This window comes from Bufo bufo, chromosome 2, assembly GCF_905171765.1.
Source record: "Bufo bufo chromosome 2, aBufBuf1.1, whole genome shotgun sequence".
NCBI lineage: Eukaryota > Metazoa > Chordata > Amphibia > Anura > Bufonidae > Bufo > Bufo bufo.
In genome coordinates, this window is record NC_053390.1 from 775,989,216 (window position 1) to 776,012,355 (window position 23,140).

The following is a 23,140-nucleotide window of genomic DNA, read 5'->3' on the forward strand; positions in this document are numbered from 1 at the left end:
ATGATCTCTCTGAGAGGTATATCTGAGGTCTAACTAATAGTTCACTTGCTGAATTTGGTTGCAATTTGCAGTATGCAGTTAGCAGTAACTATTTGCAGATTGGTTGAGTATGATCTGGTATGGTTGAATGCAATTTGGATTGCAATATGCAATTTGGATTGTGAACTTTGTAGTTTGCAATTGGTGGAACTGTAAGTAAACACACATATAACTGGTTCAGTATACAGTTCTAATCACTATATTAACAGTAGGAACATTATAAAACTGTTTTAAATACCTATTTTGGCCTCTCTGCTTCCATAAAACACAGCTCTTAGTGGAGTGAATGTCTGTTCAGCTTCTCTCCTCTGGTGTAATGATTCTAGCAGCTTCTACTAGGGGAATTTACCACATAGGCTGTGTGTGAGGCTGGCTGTGATTGGTCAAAACTCTTACTGTGTGTGAAGCTGGCTGTGATTGGTCAAAACTCCTGCCCAGCAACAACAGTTTAACTCTATGCTTTCTGTTGTTTCTGCTGTGTCATTGAGCTTACCCTACATTGTATAATTAATCTTAAAGGCACATTATCTTTTCTGCTTCTGTGAGCACAATATATATAACAGTTTTATGACAACCAAACATGAAGTCACTGTAAATAACTCTGCTTTTCTCTTTAACACACAAACATAGGGACTGTATTAAGTTTATTAGCAGGTTTAGCTGTATAAACATATAAGCTATATTAGCAACCTAGGACAGGTCTTAGCTGGCCAGCTACACAAACTCCATGCAGATGGATTTGAACCCAGGACCCCATCACAGCACGGCACCAGTGTTAACATATAAATTATAGATTTAATATTGTTCCTATTTTTAATCAAGTAGATTGTTGCTTTTAAACTCTTTTATCCATTTGCATAGGAATGCAATTAGCAAGACAATAATTTCATCATTATAAAGCACACACATTACTTACGCAAATATTAATTAAAATATTTCACCAATAGTTGTAATGTGAGCCTTCTATAATTGGGTTCCATTAACTGGATGGCAGCGACATCATCTTTCATTAAAACCTTTTTTGTCCTGAATTTGAGTAATCCTGCGCACATTATTAAGGGGTTTACAGGATTAGAGTAACAGGACTGTATTCTGCTCGAAACAGCACACCACCTGCCCACTGGTTGTGTCTTCCAAAGTTGGCCAAACCAGCCATTTTCGGTGGGACTGGCTGACTGTGTTAGTTGTATAGTAGTGCTGACTCTACTCTAGCAGGTGATGGGAATGTAGACTATTAGGGTCCCTGGGACCTCTTCTCAAACTCAGTACAGTTAGGTCTGGCTGCTCTTGGCCTGGTGCTTCGGAGCCTCTTCACCACTCCAACTGGCGTGCCATAGGGGTCATATGCACTCCTCAACTGTAAGAACACATCTCTAGACCTCTTCTCTAAGGCCAATCTATCCCCCTCTAGGTGAACTCTCACCAGGAACCATGGCACAGACCAAACATTCATACTTACCATTACCAACATTGCAGCTGGTAAATTAGGAACAAAACAAGCCCGCCCCTGGTAACACCCCTAAACTGAGTGGGGCATCCATTTATGGATGGGTCTTACATAAGCACCAGAGATTTTTTGGCCCAGGACGGATTGTCTCTGAAAATTAGGGCACTCCCTGCAAATTCAGGACTGTTGGCAACTATGAACATCCAGAAAATATATATAAACCGACCTATCAGGGCCACATGTATAAAAATATTGCTCCTACAGAAACCAAATGTATACCCAAATCACACAAAGTCCAAATAATCATAAAAACATTTCCTTTATTTCATCATCATATTAATATTAAAACCGTAGAAAAGAGTCTACATAACAAAGGTGAAATAAATACATTATTGAGGGACCACTGAAAAAAGGCTAGCAATATTTCTCTCCACATCAAGGCAGACAAAAATCCATAGTAATGTATCAACACCTCATTACTCTCATAACAGAAGTAATCTTAGTAGTAAAAATAGTTTTAACACTTGTCCAAACATAAGACTAAAAATATAAACCATGTGCAAGCTCAAAGTACATCTGCGTCATGTGTACTTGGCAGCTGAAGACATCTTTGTTGGCCCCATGTTCATATGTGCCCGCATTGCTGAGAAAAATGATTTAATATATGCAAATGAGCCTCTAGGAGCAATGGGGGCGTTACCATTACACCTAAAGGCTGTGCTCTCTCTGCAACTGCCGCGTCCTCTCCACTTTGACATTGACAGAACAAGGCAGTGAAAACATCATCACTCCTGGTCCTGACAATCAAAGTGGGAAGGGTGTGGCAACACCCCCTAATGGCCCTAGAGGCTCATTTGCATGTAATAAAACATAATTTTTCTCAGAAGTGTGGGCACATATGAACATGGGACCAAGACAGATGCCTTTAGCTGTCAAGGGCACATGTAACAGGTCCGCCAGTGTCATAGGTACAATTCTGCTGACAGATGCCCTTTAATACACATCAACTTTACATCATGACCCTCTATTAAACACAATTAACCTTACCCCCTCTTCCCACACACACATACACAATCCAACCTAAAATGGAAAGAAGCACCAATCAATGCCTAACATTATTGACTGAGTAAACCGACCACAGCCACAGGCAAAACTCTACAAAAAAATTCTGATTGAATAAAAATGAATCTAAAAAACAGTAGCACAAATTACAAAGCAGATGAAACATTACAAAAACAATAATCATAATCACAACATAAGATAACATTTAAAAAACTATATACCAACCAACAGAAAAATATCATGCTTTCTCACTCTCTACCATTTGTTCCCTCCAAGACCCAGATACTGCCACCACCCTATATAGCACCACAATAAGTACAGCTCTGGACATTGTCACCCCCCTCCCACACAACAAAACCGGAAAAATCAGCAGACAACCCTGGCTCAAAAACCTGACCAAAAAACTCAGACAAGCTTCCAGGGCTGCTGAGCTCCTCCTGCTCCCTCTTTGACCGGATACAATCTGGCTTCCGACCCCACCACTCAACTGAGACTGCCCTCACCAAATTCACCAATTACCTACTAACAGACAAACCAAAAAACATTACTCTGTCCTCCTTCTCTTTGACCTGTCCTCTGCCTTTGACACTATCGACCACTCTCTTCTGTTACAAACTCTCTCATCTCTTGGCATCACTGACCTGGCCCTCTCCTGGATCACATCATACCTCACAGACTGGACGTTTAGCGTCTCCCACTCTCACACCACCTCCTCGTCTCATTCCCTCTCTGTTGGTGTTCCGCAAGGCTCTGTCCTAGGACCCCTGCTCTTCTCTATCTACACTTTCGGCCTGGTACAGCTCATAGAGTCCCATGGCTTTCAGTATCACTTTTATGCTGATGACACACAAATCTACCACTCTGGTCCAGACATCACCACCTTAATATCCAGAATCCCACAATTTCTATCTTCCATATCCTCCTTCTTCTCCTCTCGCTTCCTAAACATGGATAAAACAGAATTCATCATCTTTCCCTCATCTTGGTCAACCCCCCCCCAACAGACCTATCTATCACGATCAATAGCTGCACACTCTCCCCGGTCAACCAAGTCCGCTGCCTTGAAATGACCTTGGATTCTGCCCTCTCCTTCCGACCGCACATCCAAGCCCTTTCCATCACCTGCCGCCTCCAACTCAAAAACATCTCCCACGTTCGTGCATTCCTCAACCATGAGTCTGCAAAAATGCTTGTACATGCCCTCATCATCTCCCGCCTAGACTACTGCAACATCCTCCTTTGTGGCCTTCCATCTAGCACTCTCGCATCCCTCCAATCTATCCTCAACTCTGCTGCCCGAATAATCCACCTCTCACCCTGTTACTCCTCTGCCTCTTCAGTGGCTCCCCATTGCCCAGCGAATTCAGATCAAAATACTAACAAATACATACAAGTCCATCCACAACCTGTCCTCTCCCTACATCTCTGAGCTACTTTCCCGATACATTCCCACACGCAATCTCCGATCCTCACAAGACCTCCTTCTCTCCTCTCCTCTTATCACCTCTTCCCACAATCGCCTCCAAGATTTCTCCCGTGCATCCCCCACACACTGGAACCGCTACCCCAACATATCAGACTCTCACCTACAGTGGAATCCTTCAAAAGAAACCTGAAAACCCACCTCTTCAGACAAGCCTACAACCAGCGACCCTGCTGCCTCTATACCACCATGACCAACTTTACCCTCACCTACTGTGTCCTTTTCCCATACCATGTAGATTGTAAGCCCTCACGGGCAGGGCCCTGTCTCCTTCTGTACCAGTCTGTAACTCGTCTTGTTAATGCTTAGTGCAATTGTCTGTATTATGTATGTGTATCCCTTTTCATATGTACAGCGCTATGGAATTTAATAATAAATAAAAATTCTCTATAATAAAATCCCTCTGTGCCTGCGATGTGTCCGTGCGTGTGTGCCAATGTTAAATGCGCATGAGCGGCAAGCCGGCCAATAGAATCGCAGCGCACCACACGTGGTCGCACGGCCCACAGCATCGCGCCAGCAAGCAGGTCGAAGGGCTGACAGAGGAATATAGGATTTGGTTAGTGGGGCCAAGGAGGAGGAGGACACTGCTGAAGCCGAGCTCAGGTAATCACCGCCGCACGACTGACCGCAGCCTGGAAGGTGCGGAGGTGCGTCCTGTGTGAAGTAATAAACACCCGGGGGGGATGGGGAATAATCCTGACTGTACTGATTATAGTACAGGAAGGATATCTACCTGACTGATATCACCCTATAAACATCCGGGGGGGGGGGGGGGGTGGAATAATCCTGAAATTACTGAATATAGTACAGGAAGGATATCTACCTGACTGATATCACCCTATAATAGTAAGAAACACCTGGGTGGGGTGGGGGGTACTAATCCTGCCATTACTGATTATAGTACAGGAAGGATATTTACCTGACATCGCAGGCACAGAGGGATTTTATTATAGAGGATACTACAGGGAAGGAGGGAGGTATATAACATAGATGCCCTGTGTGAGTGCTCAGGGCTGCATGTCCACCAGTCACAGTACAGTGCCAGCAGTCTCAGCAACCAGTCAGTGCCAGCCGTCTCAGCAATTAGTCAGTGCCACCAGTCACAGTGCCAGCAGTCTCAGCCACCAGTCGCTGCCAGCAGTCTCAGCCACCAGTCGCTGCCAGCAGTCTCAGCATCACCAGTCAGTGCCAGCCGTCTCAGCCATCAGTCAGTGCCACCAGCCACAGCCACCAGCCACAGTGCCAGCAGTCTCAGCCACAGCCAACAGTCTTGGCCACCAGCCACAGCCACCAGTCTCAGCCACCAGTCAGTGCCAGTGCCATTTAATATAGCAAGAGTTTCCTACTAATGTTTATGCACTACTGTTCTAGCGCCCGTTATTGTAACAGGCTTAATGTCTAGTAATAATAATAATGCAGGCAATAACAAATATTTGTGGGTTGGTAAACCAGTTGGTAAAATAATGTGCTCCTTATACTAATACACAGAATTTTTCTGAAGACATCCCATAGCAGTGTATGAATGTCTATGTGACAAGAAATAATTTAATGAAATGTCATAATTTCCAATTATCTAAAGGTCAAAAAAAGTAAGACTCATGCAGAAGCGCAGTCCCTTTCCACTTAGTATAATTGTACTTGACTGTTATCTCAAACCATTCATACAGTTAAGATACTATTTCTGTTTCCAGAAAAAACCCTAAGAAAATCAGTGTGACATATGACCTATAGGATATGTATTCAGCATTGTATATTTCAGTTGTCTATCATCTTAGATGGCATGACTATCATCTTCTTCTTAGTATGCCCAGAATTTCACTTGTTAGAGCAGTATTTGTGCTCCAGAGCTGCTCTTCATATTGTAAGCCCAGGTTGCAGTGACCCAGCGGATTACTGCTAAAAGTTTATTGTTTTTCAAGAGTCAAATGTTGTTACCTTATATTAACAACACATTTCCTTATGCACTGTGTATCCCAAATGGTTGTGTATGGGCAAAAAACAGTTAACACTAAAAGTCTTAGCTTAGTTTCTAGAGTGGTGGGCTGGTCCCCTCCCCTGGCTACTGGAAGGCTTAGCTTAGCTAGACTCAACACCTGCACATGTGAATTCCTGTTAAGTAAGCCCAAAGAGAAGCCTCATTCAGGAAAAACTATTCCTTAGACCGAAGAACTGCCAAAGAACAACCAAACCGAGAGAATACCCCTGAGGAAAAGAGAACAGACATTCACTGAAGGTCTAGAACCATCAAAGCTGTGCTGGATCTAGACAGTATGGTACTACATGTTTATGGCAATAACACTTTACTGCTTGTGGAAAGGGCATATTGCTTCAACCCCCACCACACTTTGAGACGGACTAGTCATCCGGCTCTGGTCACCTGGACTGGTTACCCGCAGCCTCAGAGTGAGACTTACTTTCATCATTGTTACTGTCTATACACAACTATTGGAAGATGCCTGCTATGTATTATAATCTAGAACTTTGTCTGTTGCTGTTATATAAACTACCACTCCCATTATCTAATCAGTAAAGAGAGACTTTATTTATTGCAACCAAATGAGCCTGGTCATTGGCTCCACCACCGATCTGGCAGCCCCTGCATCGTCCCTCGTGCCTTGCACCCATTTACCTATCATCAAGTGAACCCCACCTAACATCAGGTTGGAGCCCCGATGCCAGGGTGTGCACCAAGGGAAGAAAGGAAACACCCTCCATTCGATGAGGTCGGCCACTGTGAACCACTACCACTCCTATCAGTGCCACAACTACTACTGCTTGCATAATCAGCCATGTTGAAGTTTAGAAACTAAGACTTCACCCTACCCTTTGTCTCACCAATATAAGCTGTAATAGTTCCTCAGTCCTCCCTTCCCCCTGCTGTGTGGAATCTTCTCTCCTACACTTATTAAGAACACTTCTTCCTAACCCCACTAATGACTGCAGTGATGAGCAGCTGTGACGTCACCTCCGTCCTCTTCATTTCTCTTAGCTGCTGATAGGATTCTTCTAAGGGGAGAGTCTCCTGAACTAGAGGTATAACTTGAAGCTCCTTGTCCCCAATGCAAAATATGTAATAAATATTCCACTTATTAAGTGCCACGAATAACACTGGCTTCTTATTGTATGGCAGAGGGTAGAGATGAGTGAATGGATTTTTTGTTAAAATTCAAGGTAGAATCTTTGGATATTTGATGTTTGTGAATTTTAAAGAAAATGTGAGAGAAAGAGAGAAAAGTAAGACACAGGAGAGAATAAATATGGGTCATTCAGAATGTTATACACACATTTTCTGGTCAATTAGAGCATTTTTGATTCGGGTAGAAATCAGTCGATTAATTCTGCCGAATCAAACCCAAAGTGAATTTTGAGTAATTGGCTCATCTCCAGTAGAGGGGCTTTAGGACCCCTCAGGTAAAATATCCTGCTATCTCTGGTCCCTCTGACTACAGAGGAGACTGTTTGTAGTCAGAATTCACCGGTTATTTACAATACTAAGTCAAAATAGGTAATTTATATTACAAAAATAAAAGTGTATACTTATTGGGCCTAATGTGTCAAAAGATAAGCATACACTTTAAATAAAATGGGAAGAAATATTATTTTTAATACCTAAAATATCTGCACTTCCCTGCGTTGTAGAAGTCAAATACTTGGTCCATTCATCTCTGACACAGTTTGAGTTCAGGAGAGAATGTTACCTGCAGTACTGGACACATAATCTGTATAAAAATAAATGGAAACCTATTTGTTAGTATTTTCTAGTCATACATAGGTGGAAAGTTTCAGTTCTCTGATACAAAATGCATATTAAAGGGAACCTGTCATTAAGGTAGTCCCCATTTCAAACATCTTGTTTCAGATGGTGCCGTTCATTCCACCACTCAAAAATCCTGCCTCCTGCCCGTTCATTGACATTTTAGGGCAGTGGCAACATCATCCCCTTCCCTCTCCTCATCTTGTGCACGTGCGCACCGTCTTCTTCTTGGCGCCTGCGCAGTGAAGCTGGGTGTACAGCTGGTGGCTTCAGCACTTCTCTGCCTCTGCGCCAACCAAGGTGGACAGTGGGCACCTAGAAGGTTTGAGTGCATCCAGGGTGAACAGAGAACCAGAAGAACGGCACCAACAGGGGCAACATGCTTGATATGGTAAGGTAATGTGCATATTTAAAGGGGGTGTCTCTCTTCAGCAAATAATAATTCATTATGTAGAGAAAGCTAATACAAGATTCTTACTAATGTATTCCGTTTCCCTGGTTACGACCACCCAGCAATCCATCAGCGGTGGTCGTGCTTGCACACTATAGGAAAAAGCACTAGCCTATGTGAGCTTCCACTGTCCCGACCACCAGAGAGGCCGCCACTTTTTCCTATAATGTGCAAGCACGGCCACCGCTGATGGATTGCAGGGTGGTCGTAACCCCTGGAAAGAAGCAGTGCATAATGTGATGGAAAAATGAATCCAGACAGCAAAGGAGGCAATATGGAGAATCACAATACATTAGTAAGTAGTTTGCATTAACTTTTTCTACATGATAAATGCCACTTGCTGAAGTGAAACAACCCCTTTAAATGTGGAATATCTTGATGACAGGTTCCCTTTAACATGGTATTTGCCTGCATATTTAATGTAACAAATGTTTTTTTTTTGTTTTTTTTTAGTGCTGTATTTATCTGTTAGAAGTCGTCTATTCATTTCTAGGCTGTCACAAGTAAAAACTGAACTGCTCTGCTAATTGTTATTAATCACCCAACTCTAAAGGAACTAATAAGTCAAAGCCGCTTCCATAAAGCCCATCCATTACAGGGGAAGACGAGAGATAATTAGCTTGTTTTCAAGTTCGTTACTGAAGAGCTGGAATGGCTTCTTTTAAAACAGCCATTGTACAATACATGCAAGGATCTGTCACGGCCATGGTCATGGTCGTGACTCTTGAACCGCATGCTGTTGCCTGCGGTTTGGTTTGGGTGTTCAACCACAGGTGAGGGCCGCTAGTGTGTTGCCTCACTTGTGGTTGCCGCGGGCAACAAGTTGTTTTGTATTGTCGCAGTATAGCAGCCTGAGCTGGTGCTAGGCAGCTTGCTGCAATGTGCATGCGGTTGCACCTGGCAACCTGTCTGTTAGGTGTGTCTTCTGAATGTCTGGTGTGCACTGTGTTTTATGTTTTGTATGCACTCTGACTTTTTCCCTTCGTCTGTGGCTGCCCGTGGCAACGTTTGGTGTTTGTACATGTGGTGGCAATGTCTCGGCCTTTTGGCCGGCTCCCAGGACTCGTTTGCCACGCATGTCGTTGTCAACGGTAACAGCTGCAGTGAGAGTTTGTGTGTATTCCCCTTTATGTGGTTCCACTACACTCCCTGGTGTTGGAAGGGTTAACTTCCTTCCCTGTGTGTCTGAACACTGGGTGTGTCTGTGTGGGTGTGACTACTTGGGCCTATATAGCCTCAGTTAAGACCTGATGTCTGAGGGGTACTCCAGCCTTGTAGTAAGCTGGAGGCACTCTCCTGGTCACATATAACATCTACCAGTGAGGGCCACCCTTGTGGTCATAAGTTTATGTCTATGTGATGTTCAGTTGATATTTTCCTTTTGTTATTTGGTGCAGCTATGAATCTGGGTTCCTGTGTGTGGATGTGTGTTTGCTGGGTTAATTTAATGTTGTGTGGACATCAGCTTGCCAGCACAGGGATCCAGTCAGCAAGGCTGTGGCAGGTAGGTGGAACTAGTTCAGTTCACCTGCCATATCCATAGGACTGTTTGTGTTCCCCTTTTTCCCAGCAGCTTGGCCAGTGAGACTCCTGTTCCTCTGTGTCCAGAAGGAACAGGTCGTCTTACCCTGCTCCTAGGTTAGGGCCATCCTGAGGGCTAGCAGGGACTTCAAGGTTCCGGAGCATGAGCCCTCCTACCATCAAGGTCGGCTCATGCAGCTAGGAGTCAGGGTCAGATTAGGGATGCGATTAGGAGGTGACCTGCTCCCTAATTCTGTCATCCTGGTCGAGCAGCGACCACCATCTCCGATCATCGGTTTTCCCCATCCTCAGCCGTGACAGAATCTTGCTGCAGAGATGGTGAATTCAGCAGAGATGATGGCCAATGGGACGTTTATGCTGCAGATTTTGTTGCAGAATTCATAGCTTAAGGCTATGTACACCTTGCATTTTACCTATTTTGGGCTAAAAATTATTTTTATAGTTGGTGTTTATTAAAAATGTCCAGCCATTTCCAAGTTACAGGGGTTAAAAATCAGTCGGTTTGTAAACTGTCAGTTTCTGTTTTCTTTGAATCCTGTCTCCTGTGTAGCTCTTATCTCTGATCTCCTGACATCATAAACACTAATTTAAGCCATATTCTCAGTTTGATAACAATTGTGATATAATGAGAGTTTATGAGGTCAGGAGATCACATGAACCCTCAGGTCACAAGGTTCAAAGAAAACAGTGACAACTTGCAAACAGACTGAATTTTAACCCCTGAATTTCTGAAAAGGCTGAACAATGACCAATGAAAAAATGATTTTAGCCCAAAATGAGTAAAATGCAATTCTAAAAAAATTGCCCCGAAGGTGTCCAGAGCCTTTGAGGGTACATCCAGATGTTGCTGTGGGTCTGCAATAAAAACTATGGGGAAAAACTGCAGAACTGTATTAGGGCTCATGCACACAAATGTATTTTCTTTTGCGCAAAAAAAATTGAAGTTACTCTGTGTGCATTCTGTTTTTTTATGTCCGTTCCGCAAAAAAATAGAACATGTCCTATTATTGTCCGCATCACAAACAAGGATAGTACTGTTCTATTAGGGGCCAGCTGTTCTGTTCTGCAAAATACGGAATACACACGGATGTCATCCGTATTTTTTGCAAATCAGTTTTTTGCAGACCGCAAAATACATACGATCGTGTTCATGAGTTTATATTGGCAGTTTTTGCCATGGAAGTGTTTGAAGTCCACTGTGGAGATCTGCTGCATAAATTGACATGCTGCACATTTTAAATCATTGCAGATTTTTACTCAGCGTCTGGATGGAATTTCTTAAACAAAAAAATGCACAATGTGAACGAATGCTTTAGTAAATTATTTAACCTTCAAGGAATATCTTCAAGGAACAACATACCATGTGAAAATTGCGAAATAATCTATAATGGCAGTGCTTTCCAAGTGTAACCTGTGTACTATTAGTGCACAGTGTGATATATTGTCTTATAGATACAAGACATTATGTTAGGTGAGAAATAAAAATCTAAACCATATATCCATCTTTGGGAATAAAAAGTAATATTAATGGTTTTCCAGGACTTAAATATTGATTACCTATCATCAAGAAAGGTGATCAATCTGTGATTGGCGGTGGTCCGCCACCTGGCACACTAATCAGCCGATGGAAGGGGCCTCAGGGAATGAGCAAATGCTGAAGACTTTTTCTCGGTCTGTGACATCACATCCCTCGATCACACCACCTTTGTACAGCTCACTCCCAATGAAAGGAAAGGGAATGAGTTGCTATACCAAGTACAGCCACTGTACAACGTATGGCGGGGTGCTTGGTAGACTTGGTAGCCCCTTAAGACAGCTTATCAGAGGGAGTTCTGGGAGTCAACCCCTCCTTTAACCCCTTCCCGACATCCGCCGTACCTGTACGGCGCATTGGGAAGTGACTTCCCAACAGCCGCCGTACAAGTACCGCGCACTGATCGGGCGGGCGCAGGTGCTGCTCCCACCTGATCAGCGGCAGGGGTCCAGCTGTTCCTGAAAGCCATGCCCCTGCTGTATGCGGTAACCATTTGTATGCCTCGGTCAGCATTGACGGCGGCATGTATGTTCCCCGTCCCCATCACGTCCCAAGGCTATGGTGACGGGGACACGATGGCTGTGAAAGGCAGCCCAATGACTTCCATAGGTATAGGGGTTGCCTTCTACGGAAGCCTGTGAAACCCAGACCCCTGGATCTCACAGGCAAGCAGGCTGTCAGTGTATTACACTGGTAATACACTGACAGCCAATGCACTTCAATACACATGTATTGTAATGCATTTTAGAGGGGATTTGACCCCCAAAAGTTAATGTCCCAAAGTGGGACAAAAATTTTAAAAAAGTGTTTATCATCATAACAAAAAGAGTTGAGTTAAAAAAAAAACTTCCTTTCCCATAATAAACACTTAAAAAATAGAAATAAAAGAAAAAAAACACACATATTAGGTATCTCTGCGTCCGTAACGACTAGCTCTATAAAAATATCACATGATCTGCCCCATCAGATGAACGCCGTTTGGGCTAAAAATCATTTTTTCAATGAACCTCACCAGTTTTTGGTCACTTTGCAAGCAATCAAAAAGAACTATTTACCCCAAAATGGTACCACTGAAAATGTTACCTCACGCCGCAAAAAATTAGTCCCTACACGAGACGATCGACAGAAAAATAAAAAAATATAGCTCCCAAAAAATGGCAACACAAAAACAGCATTTTTTTTTCAAAAATGTTTTTATCGTGTGAGATTGCAAATAAAAATAAAAAATAGCAAAAGTGGGATCCACTCACCTCTGTTCTCTCAGGATAGGTGCTCCAAACCAAATATTGAGACACCCCTCAAAATTGGATATAATTGGTAGGAAAGTATGGAATGGGCACTCGTATATGGAAAATATAGGACACTAATTTATTCATAAAACATGCAATACAATAAAATGACAATATTAAAAGACAATGTATCCAAACACAGTAAACTTGTTCTCACTATTTGAGAAAGCATGGTTAATAACCGGTTTGGGCAGGGGCTGATTGCTCCAAACTCTCTCTCTGATATTCCCAAACGTGGGCCTGATAGGTCCTGGCTATTGGATGCGTGCTGTTGAATTTAGAGAGAAATTGGCGCAGACAGCCTTCGCTCACTTAGGTAATATTTCTCCTACAAACTTCATAAAATAATCACGTACACCACACCAAATATAAAAATAATGACATAAGTCAGTCCTATATTCAATAAAAAATCGCACCGTTATGCTAATAAATCACTAGACATTGATGGTGTCCTATGTGAGTGCAAAGTCTGTCCAGGGATGAGTATTCAAAGAGCGCTCCACGTATTTGTTACTTTTTACGTGCTTGATACTTTTTATGAACTATGTCTAATTCCTGTTGTGCCGGCTGTATGCTGTTACAATTTGTTCAAATTCAATTGCTGACAAAAAAAAGGTCTTTAGTAAATGCCTAATACAGTTCGTTCACTTCGCCTTCTAGTATCTTGATGCAATGCCTCATAATATTTTACCCACTGATGTGGGCTTACCTTCGCCTGTGCCATTGGTCTAATGGGACTTGCTGATATGTCTTCGCTCCGTTCTATGAGCCTGCGTATTAGGCATATTAAGTATCACTGTCTGCTCTATAAAAATATCAAATGATCTACCCCGTCAGATGAACCTCGTAAAAAAAAAAAAAAAAAAACGGCGCCAAAGTAGCCATTGATTTCCCTAACTTGTTTGTATGCAATGATTAAGAATATTTGCGGAATTGTGGAATGTCCATTGAATGTATCTGTAAGAGATGTGGCTCTTCCTACCACCTATTGTGTCTGTATCTTTTGCCTATTGTAATTATAGTAAACATGTTACAACCACATTACATTGCAGGTATTCTTTCCAAGATGAAGAAGACATGTTTATGGTTGTAGATCTGCTCCTGGGAGGAGATCTCCGCTATCACTTGCAGCAGAATGTGCATTTTAGTGAGGAGGCTGTGAAGCTTTATATATGTGAATTATCCCTGGCCCTGGATTACTTACAGAAGCACCACATCATTCACAGGTAAGAGATGCAACATGGCTAATCTGTGGCTTCTCTGCATGCAGGGGCGCACCTAGCCTTTTTGCTGATTGAGGCGAAAACTGAAACGGCGCCCCCCCCCAATGCTAATATCTTAACCTAACCCCTTTGCCACAATGAAAGTGCTTGTTGCTCATGGCCCATCCGCTGCCCCCCTCTTGTGCCTACCTGGTGCTGCCTGAGGCGATTGCCTCACCTGGCCTCATTGGTGGTGCACCCCTGCCTGCACGGAATCTATGCAAATTGTGAAAATGCTGTGCAGATATTGCACATGCATGTGAATGACATACCTGGTTCACCTGCACTAGCTGCAAAATGTCGGTAGAATTTGTCATAATTTATCTGCGGAATCCTGACAGGTTCTTATACTTTGTATTATGGTTGAGGAAGGTTATGTTGCTCTATGCTGAAGCAGCTCTTGAACACTGGCGACCTCCATTAGACACAGAACCGTATAATGCCATTTGTGAAGGATATTTTTTAGCCAAATTCAGGAACCAAAAAATAATGGAAGGATGTCTCGTCTTTCTGAAATAAAATTGCATGAAACCTGCACTATGTGAGTTATGTGGCTTCATGACTGTTAATTAAACCAAAGCCACCTTAATTACACAGAACACAACTGTGGGAGAAAGTTTGGAACATACTAAACGTTTCAAAGTTGCATAGATCGGCCTCCCTGGAACCCAGTCCCGTGACAATCCTCCTCCTAAAATCCAGCATCCATTGACGTCACATCCTTAAGGCTAGGGCAACACGGCAACATGTGACTTCTTGTTGTGCAACATTTCTTATAATGATAGTCCAAGTTGGATTTTTGTGCGACTGTCGCGTGACAGTATCAGCATGTCTCAGGGCGACACTATTGACCATCATTATAAAGAATGTCGCTCAACACATGCAGCAGTGTAGTTCTACCCATCTTTGTTGCGTGACTCATTGTCGCACAACACATGTCGCCGTGTAGCCCTAGCCTAACAGTTTTCTGGTCTGGGTTATGGACGGGACGTCACTTCTGCTGTGGACAAGGACTATTCCTCTCCCCTGCCTATGTGTAGATGAAGTGGATTTAGGGGTTTGCACCTGCGCCAGGTAGATGAATAGTTTTGGCCCCGTACATAGCAGAAGTCATGTCCAGTCCATAGCCCAGGTCAGAAACCTGGTAAAGGACGTGATGTTGACAGAAGCTGGATTTTCAGAAGAGGAGCATCACATGACTGGACTCCTGGAGGCCTATCTATGAAACTTCAGAAGTGTAAGTATATTACACACTTCCTTGTACAGGTCTGTTATGTGTAATTAAGGTGGCTTTGTGTTACTTATGATATCTCTAAAGTCAGTTGCTTTTACACAGATGTCCGAATACACCAGTCTCTTCTAGATTTGTATATGAGCCAGCTCACTCAACTGTTTCCGAAACCATTAGATTCCTGCTGATCACTATGGACCCAGTTACAGTTTGTCAGCAAAATATATTCTTCTCAAATGAGAACTGCCATAATGCAATGTTTCCTTCAATATGGGAGAGTTGTTTTTTACTTCAGACACCAGATTACTGTATTGTGCCTAGTATAAACATCTCAACACAAATCTCCAGTCCAAATTTTGTAAAGATACTGAACCTGCAGCGTATTCTGGGAGATGTGAACTCAGTTCTGAGCTAAAGGGAGTCAGCAATTTTGACCATGCTAAGAAGCTAACAGCACACAGAAGGGTCTGGGACAGCAGGAAAAAAACATACCTTTTTGTGGAGCTTTTATTATTAGGGGTAGTGTGAATATGAAGTTTTTTTCTGACAGATTCTGTTCTTGGAGGTGCACAGGAGCCCGAGCTTCACTGTGAAGTGCTCTCTGCATTGAATGGCTTCATAATCTCTCCGTTCTGCTCTCGGAGTCAAGGAGAGGGGCTGTGAACAGCTGAATACAGAGATCAGAAAGCAGCCCCACCATGGACACTAGAGAGCAGAACTTGGCAGAATAAAAGTTCAAATTCTCACTACTCCTGATCAGAAAATCTTCACAAAAAGTATGTTTGCCCTGCTCTCTCCAGCCCCTCCTTGGGGACTAGTGTAATGAGGTAAGGTGTTCAGCTGGCATTGCCTTTGTGTCCTAGAGGTCAAACTATTTGCAAGTGTTCTTAAAACAGCTATATTTAGTGAAATATATGCTTATACTGACCTTTTCTTAAAATTATTTGTAAATGGATCTTTAAAGGGGTTGTCTAGTTCTTTTATATTGATGGCCTACCCTTCCAATTGTTCGGCAGTAGCTCCAGCGCCAGGACTATACATCTCTGTCCATTATGTAGTGGATGAAGGTGATTACTGGTCAGTGTAAAAAATGCATGATTTTAGGATTTTTTTAAAAATAGGGACGTGACATTTAAAAAAATAATAATCACCAAAATATCCCCCAAAAAGATTTTTCACATGAAACTTGATTTAAACAATAGGTCATTTTCTGATTATACATTCCTTTTAAAGGGATTTTTCAATGATAATCATTTTAATCAAGTGCCTGCAGACTTCTCCTAAGGCCTCTTGCACACGACCGTATGTATTTTGCGGTCACAAAAAAATGGATCCGCAAAACGGAACGGAGCAGTTGGCCCCTAATTGAACAGTCCTATCCTTGTCCGTAATGCGGACAATAATAGGACATGTTCGATTTTTGTGCAGAACGGAAATACGGAAACGGCATGCACACGGAGTACCTTACATTTTTTTTTGCGGACCCATTGAAATGAATGGTCCCGTATAGAGTTCGCAACAAAAAATTGAACGGAAACGGAACAAAAATACGGTCGTGTGCAAGAGGCCTTAAAATGAAGGTTCATACTTACCTACTCCACACTGCTTCGGTCATCCATGCTACCCTGCCCTCAAATCTCCATCTTCCGGTCCCCGCGCTGTTTACATCCGGCTGGCTATAGGCATGGTCACATGCCCTACTCCAGCCAATGACTGGCTTTTTTAAAAAAAAAAATTATTCTGTTTATTTGGAGCAGATTCACAAAAAACAAGGCAAGGGTCATGTACCCGCATATCATACATTATACATACTTTCCCCACATGGCCTCCAGAGGAAGTCAGGGAGTCAAATACAGTATCATAAGGAACATGAGTTTAGTATACATGAATCTGACTGCATATTTTTTTTTAATTTAAAAGTAAATAGGAAGAGAAATAATAAAGAAAAGAAAGGGAAGAGGGGGGAGGGAGAGAGATATAGGGGGGAGGGGGGGGAGGCAGGACTATACTGCCAGGGGTCCCAGGGTATTACCTAGAGATGCTCTAAGATACCATGAGGTGTACTGAAAGGGTTTAACCAATTCCCCAATCTCTACCTGACTAAAGTGTGCGGTAATAAAAGTGCGCCATTTATTAAAGAATTTGGAAGCTGAACCTTCTTTGTGCCTAGACGCTTCAATCCTTTCGAATCCCAAAAGAACTTTCAATTCAGAGATCACAGCAGGAATGTCTGGCATGGCATCTATGAGCCATCTTTGGAGCAAGACCCTTTTGGCTACTAATAAGACAGAATGCAATAAAATCGGTATCTGAGTTGGGTTCTCCGGACGGATATAAAGGAAGACCAGGGTCTGGGGTTCAATAGGTAATTCCACCAACCAGTTAGTCTTGATATAATCAATCACAGCGGCCCAAAATTTGACTACCTCAGGACATGTCCATATGCCATGCCAGAAATCCGTAGCCGCCAATTTGCAATTAGGACAATGTGTGATACGGTCCGGAAACTGGGGAGAGGCTGGAAAGTTAAAACCATAAATTGCCCGATGCATCATTCTGAAAAACGTTTCACGCCAAGTCTCACCTATCACGCACTGGCGTACCTTACTCCAACCTTCCAGGATCTTTACCCCAATCTCATCATCCATGGTGATGTGCTCCCATTTCTTAAAAAGTGTGGAAACCTTGGCTTTCGTAAAATTTCCTGAAAAAGCCCTATACAGCCTAGAGAGAGAAACTGTTTGGGGGGAGAAACTAAGGATCTCGTCGAAGGAATTTTTGGTCGCCTCCCTCGACAAATCACGCAGTCTATGTGAGCAGAAACCCACAATCTGCATTATTTGCAGGAAATGGGAATCCGGCAGGGCATATTTTTCCTTCAGTTCTTTTGGAGTTAGCCAACGTTTTTCCCCTTGATGCATCAGATGTTCCGCCCTAGTCAAACCTCTAGATATCCACAGCTCAGGAGGTCTCAAACTAGTTCCTGACAGAAATTCCGGATAACGGCATCCATTTAGAGATTGCATGAGGCAGATTTACTGTTTTCCTAACCGCCTTCCAGGCTGCTATCGTATCTCTCAATAAAAGCGAGGATTTAATATCCCCAGGTAATGCGGCCAGGTTAGAGTGAAGGCACGATACCAAGTTCCATGGAGCTACCAGGTTTTGTTCTACTTCCCTATTAGAGAAAAGATCAGTATTGTGCACCCAATCGGATATGTGACGCATAAGACATGCCAGATTGTAACCCCGTACATTCGGGAATTTCACTCCTCCCTCTGGTTTCCATAGCATAAGCTTCGAAAGAGAGATACGAGGGCGCCTGCCAGACCACAAAAACGTGGTGAAAGCTTTATTTAGAGCAGTGACATCAGTATGTTTCAGTAGGATCGGAAGCGTTTGGAGGGGGTAGAGCAACTTAGAAAAACTCATCATTTTAATGAGCTGGCACCTTCCCAGCAGAGATAAGGGAAGTGAATGCCATTTCTGTAGTTCAGATATTATTTTCGCTATGAGGGGAGGATAGTTTAGCGAGTATAGTGACCCCGGGAGCTTACCAATTTTAACCCCTAAGTACGTGACATGTTTCTTAACAGCAGATAAAGAGAGACCAATATCCCGCCAAAACTGCGGTGAGTTAGTGGCGTGTAGCTCCAGAATCTCACTTTTAGACGAGTTTATTTTATATCCCGAGAAGGACCCAAAAAAACTCAGGAACTCCATTAAGGGGCCTAAATGTCGCTGAGGAGTGTCCATGAAAATCAAAAGATCATCAGCTTATAAAGCTAGTTTGACCTCTTTCTTGCCTATGGTAATACCCGCATACAAGTCAGAATCCTCTAGAAATCTAGCTAAAGGCTCGATGGCTAGGTCAAAGAGGAGGGGGGAAAGCGGACAACCCTGTCTAGTCCCTCTCTGAAGGGGAAAAACCAGAGACAAGAAACCTCCCGTATGAATGCGTGCCGCTGGGCTGGAATAGAGACCCTTCAAAAAAGTAACAATGACTGGCTTTAATGGTGATGTTCCACTTGTGGCCACATCACTGCTAAAGCCAGTCATTGGCTACAGCAGTGCATGTGACCATGTCCATGGTCAGCTAGAAGTAAGCAGCATGGAGACCAGAAGATGGAGAGAGCGGGGGCAGTGCGGATGACTGGAGCAATGGGGAGCAGGTAAGTATGAATCTTTTGTTTCAGGGGCAGACTGCAGGCACTTGATAAAAAATAATTATTGCTGGAAAACCCCTTTAAGGGTACCTGCAAATGACATGGATTTTTGTGCAGAAAAAATGTTGTGTAATACAGTGCCAGCAAAGTGATGGAGATTTAATAAATCTCATGTACAAATTGCGTATTTTTGTACACGCAGAACTGTTTGTTTGTGCGATTCCACATCTTATAGATAATGTTATTCCCCATAGACTGAAAACATAAAATCCACACACAAAAATGCACAGAAATCGAGATAAATAGTGGGGATTTATGTGTTTTTTATTGCAGTTTTGATGTGGTTTTCATACAGATTTTCTGCATACAGACCCTCAACGTATGCAGGTAGCCTAAGGCCTCTTTCACACGGGCGACATGTTTTTGGCCCGGATAAGATGCGGGTGCATTGCGGGAAAATGCACGATTTTTCCGACGAGTGCAAAACATTGTAATGCGTTTTGCACGCGCGTGAGAAAAAGCGCCATGTTTGGTACCCAAACCCAAACTTCACAGAAGTTCGAGTTTGGGTTAGGTGTTGTGTATATTGTATTATTTTCCCTTATGACATGGTTATAAGGGAAAATAATAGCATTCTTAATACAGAATGCTTAGTACAATAGCGCTGGAGGGGTTAAAAAAATAATAATAATAATTTAACTCACCTTAATCCACTTGCTCGCGCAGCCCGGCTTCTCTTCTGTCTTCTTCGTTGCTGTGCACAGGAAAAGGACCTTTGATGATGTCACTGCGCTCATCACATGGTCCATCACATGATCCATCACCATGGTAAAAAGATCATGTGATGGACCATGTGATGAGCGCAGTGACGTCACCACAGGTCCTTTTCCTGTGCACAGCAAAGATGAAGACAGAAGAGAAGCCGGCTGCGCGAGCAAGTGGATTAAGGTGAGTTAAATTATTATTATTTTTTTTTAACCCCTCCAGCCCTATTGTACTAAGCATTCTGTATTAACAATGCTATTATTTTCCCTTATAACCATGTTATAAGGGAAAATAATAATGATCGGGTCCCCATCCTGATCGTCTCCTAGCAACCGTGCGTGAAAATCGCACCGCATCGGCACTTGCTTGCGGATGCTTGCGATTTTCACGCAGCCCCATTCACTTCTATGGGGCCTGCGTTGCGTGAAAAACGCACAGAATAGAGCATGCTGCGATTTTCACACAACGCACAAGTGATGCGTAAAAATCACTGCTCATGTACACAGCCCCATAGAAATGAATGGGTCAGGATTCAGTGCGGGTGCAATGCGTTCAACTCACGCATTGCACCCGCTCGGAAATCTCGCCCGTGTGAAAGGGTACGGCCACGTGGTCAGGTTTTCTGATGCGGTTTCGGAAGCCAAAATCAGGAGTGAATCATAAATAAAAGGAGAGAAAGTATAAAAGACAGAAGCAACTTTTTAAAATGTACTCCTTGGTTTGGCTTCCAAAACTGCATCAGGAAACCTGACCGCGTGGCCGTACCCTAAGGCAAAACTTCAACATCTTTTTGTAATTCCTTCATCAACATTTTTTTAACAGAGCGTCAACTAAATGAGAATAATTATTGCAAGTTATGTGACTTTATATCTTGGTGCTTAACTGCAGAAGGTTATTGTGACCATGCAACATAATTCGCAGGAGCGGAAAAACAATCACAGCGGGAAAGATAAGGAGTAAACAGAAAGCAAAGAAGTTTTCGAATTGGACTTAGATTGTTTCAGATATAGCTGTATAATTTACATGCAGCCCGCAAACTGACCGGGACTAAATGGCTCCCCAAATCCTACGCTAAAAGCAGAGATAAAAGATAATGAGCTGAGATTCAATTACCAAGAGTGAAGCTAAAAGTTTTCATTAAAAGTGAAGATTTAATTTCATCTTCTGGGAGCTCAAAGGATTTTCTTGAGTTCTCAGTAAAATAGTAAATCAGGAAACTTACCCAGCACAGGATTTATATTACAGAGACAGAAGTGACTACAATTATAGGGTACTTGAAGGGGTTGTCTCACCTCAGTAAATGGCATTTATCATGTAGAGAAAGTTAATACAAGGCACTTACTAATGTACTGTGATTGTCCATATTGCTGCCTTTGCTGGCTGGATACATTTTTCCATCACATTATACACTGCTCGTTTCCATGGTTATGACCACCCTGTAATCCAGCATATTGAATTATGTTTTACTTAAAGAGTAAACTAAAAGAAAAACCAAAAAGCAAATCCATTTCAAGTAGTAGTGGGTAGTGTTGAGCGCGAATCGTGAATATCGCAATATTATCGGTAATTCGCTAATATTTCAAATATAGTGCTATATATTCGCTATATCGAATATTCGTAATTTTTTAACATCTGAAAACATGATTCCTCCCTGCTTCTTTCTTGTGGGTCAATGAGTCATTGACCCACAAGCAACTTAAGCAGGAAGGAATCATGTTTTCATATGGAAAAAAAATGACGAATATTGTAAAAAACTAATATATAGCAATATAGGGAATATATTCGCTATTTAGAATATTCGCCTTTTTTTTCCCAATCTGTACAGTTGTTCACATACTCCTCCCCGACAAGCATCCCCGTCACCATGGGAACGCCTGTGGGTTAGAAAATACCATCGGATCTGTGTTTTCCCTGAGATCGTGAAAACTCAGATCCAATGGTATATTCTAACCTACAGGCGTTCCCATCGTGACGGGGATGCTTGTCGGGGAGGAGTATGTGAACAACTGTACAGATTGGGGAAAAAAAGGCGAATATTCTAAATAGCGAATATATTCCCTATATTGCTATATATTAGTTTTTTACAATATTCGTCATTTTTTTTCCATATGAAAACATGATTCCTTCCTGCTTAAGTTGCTTGTGGGTCAATGACTCATTGACCCACAAGAAAGAAGCAGGGAGGAATCATGTTTTCAGATGTTAAAAAATTACGAATATTCGATATAGCGAATATATAGCACTATATTCGAAATATTAGCGAATTACCGAAGTTGCGATATTCACGATTAATATTCGCAATTCGAGTAGTGTCAACCGCAGCTTGAGGCATAAGGTTGTTAGCTTCAAGTCCGGTTGCCGCGGACAACAGCTATGTGTGCGGTTCCCTCGGAGTTGTGTGCGCGTTTGTAAGCACTTTTGTATGTCTGTGTGCACTTTGTTTATGTTTGGTGTGCACTGACATTTTCCCTGCACTGTGGCTGTCCGTGGCAACGTTTGGTGGTATGATGTACATGTGGTGGCAGTGTTCCGGCCTTCGGGCTGACTCCCAGGACACGCTTGCCACCCATGTCGTTGCCTGCGGCAACAGCCACAGTGTGTTTGTTGTTTGGACACTTCCCCTTTAAGTTATGTTTTCCCTTCTGTGGTTTTGGAAGGGTTAACTCCCTTTCAGTGTGTGTGAGTCACGGGGTGTGTCTGATTGTTGGGTGTGGCCTCTTGGCCCTATAAAGCCTCAGTTGTAGGCAGTAGCCAGAGAGGGTGTTTCAGCCATGCTGGCTGTAGACATCCTCCTGGTTACTTACCAACTGCCAGTGGGGGCCAACCTTCTGGTCATAAGCTAAATATATGTCCTTTGGTGTCTGGAAGATGTGTTTGGTTTTATGTTTCTTTATTGCACCTGTGGTCCTGGGTTCCCGTGTGTTGTGTGTTTGTGTGCTGAGTCCTGCTGTCTGTGGGCAGTACATCCACATGGGTTCCAGGCTTGGTTGTCTGTGGTAGGTCTCTGCTATGTTTGTGACAAGTACCTGCCATTGCCATAGGTTGCATTTGTTTCCCCTTGCTTGCAGCTTGGCCAGTGAGACTCCTGTTCCTCCGTATCCAGAAGGAACAG

At 42.9% G+C, this 23,140-nt stretch overlaps 1 protein-coding gene across 1 annotated transcript in view; it reads left to right on the plus strand.

Annotated features, from left to right (window-relative positions):
• Positions 1-23,140, plus strand: part of STK32B (serine/threonine kinase 32B) — a 305,645-nt gene that overhangs the window by 92,225 nt on the left and 190,280 nt on the right. Inside the window, exon 4 of the mRNA XM_040420568.1 lies at positions 13,657-13,830. Within this exon, the coding sequence (XP_040276502.1) occupies positions 13,657-13,830 (174 nt within the window). The remainder of the gene's footprint in view (positions 1-13,656; positions 13,831-23,140) is intronic.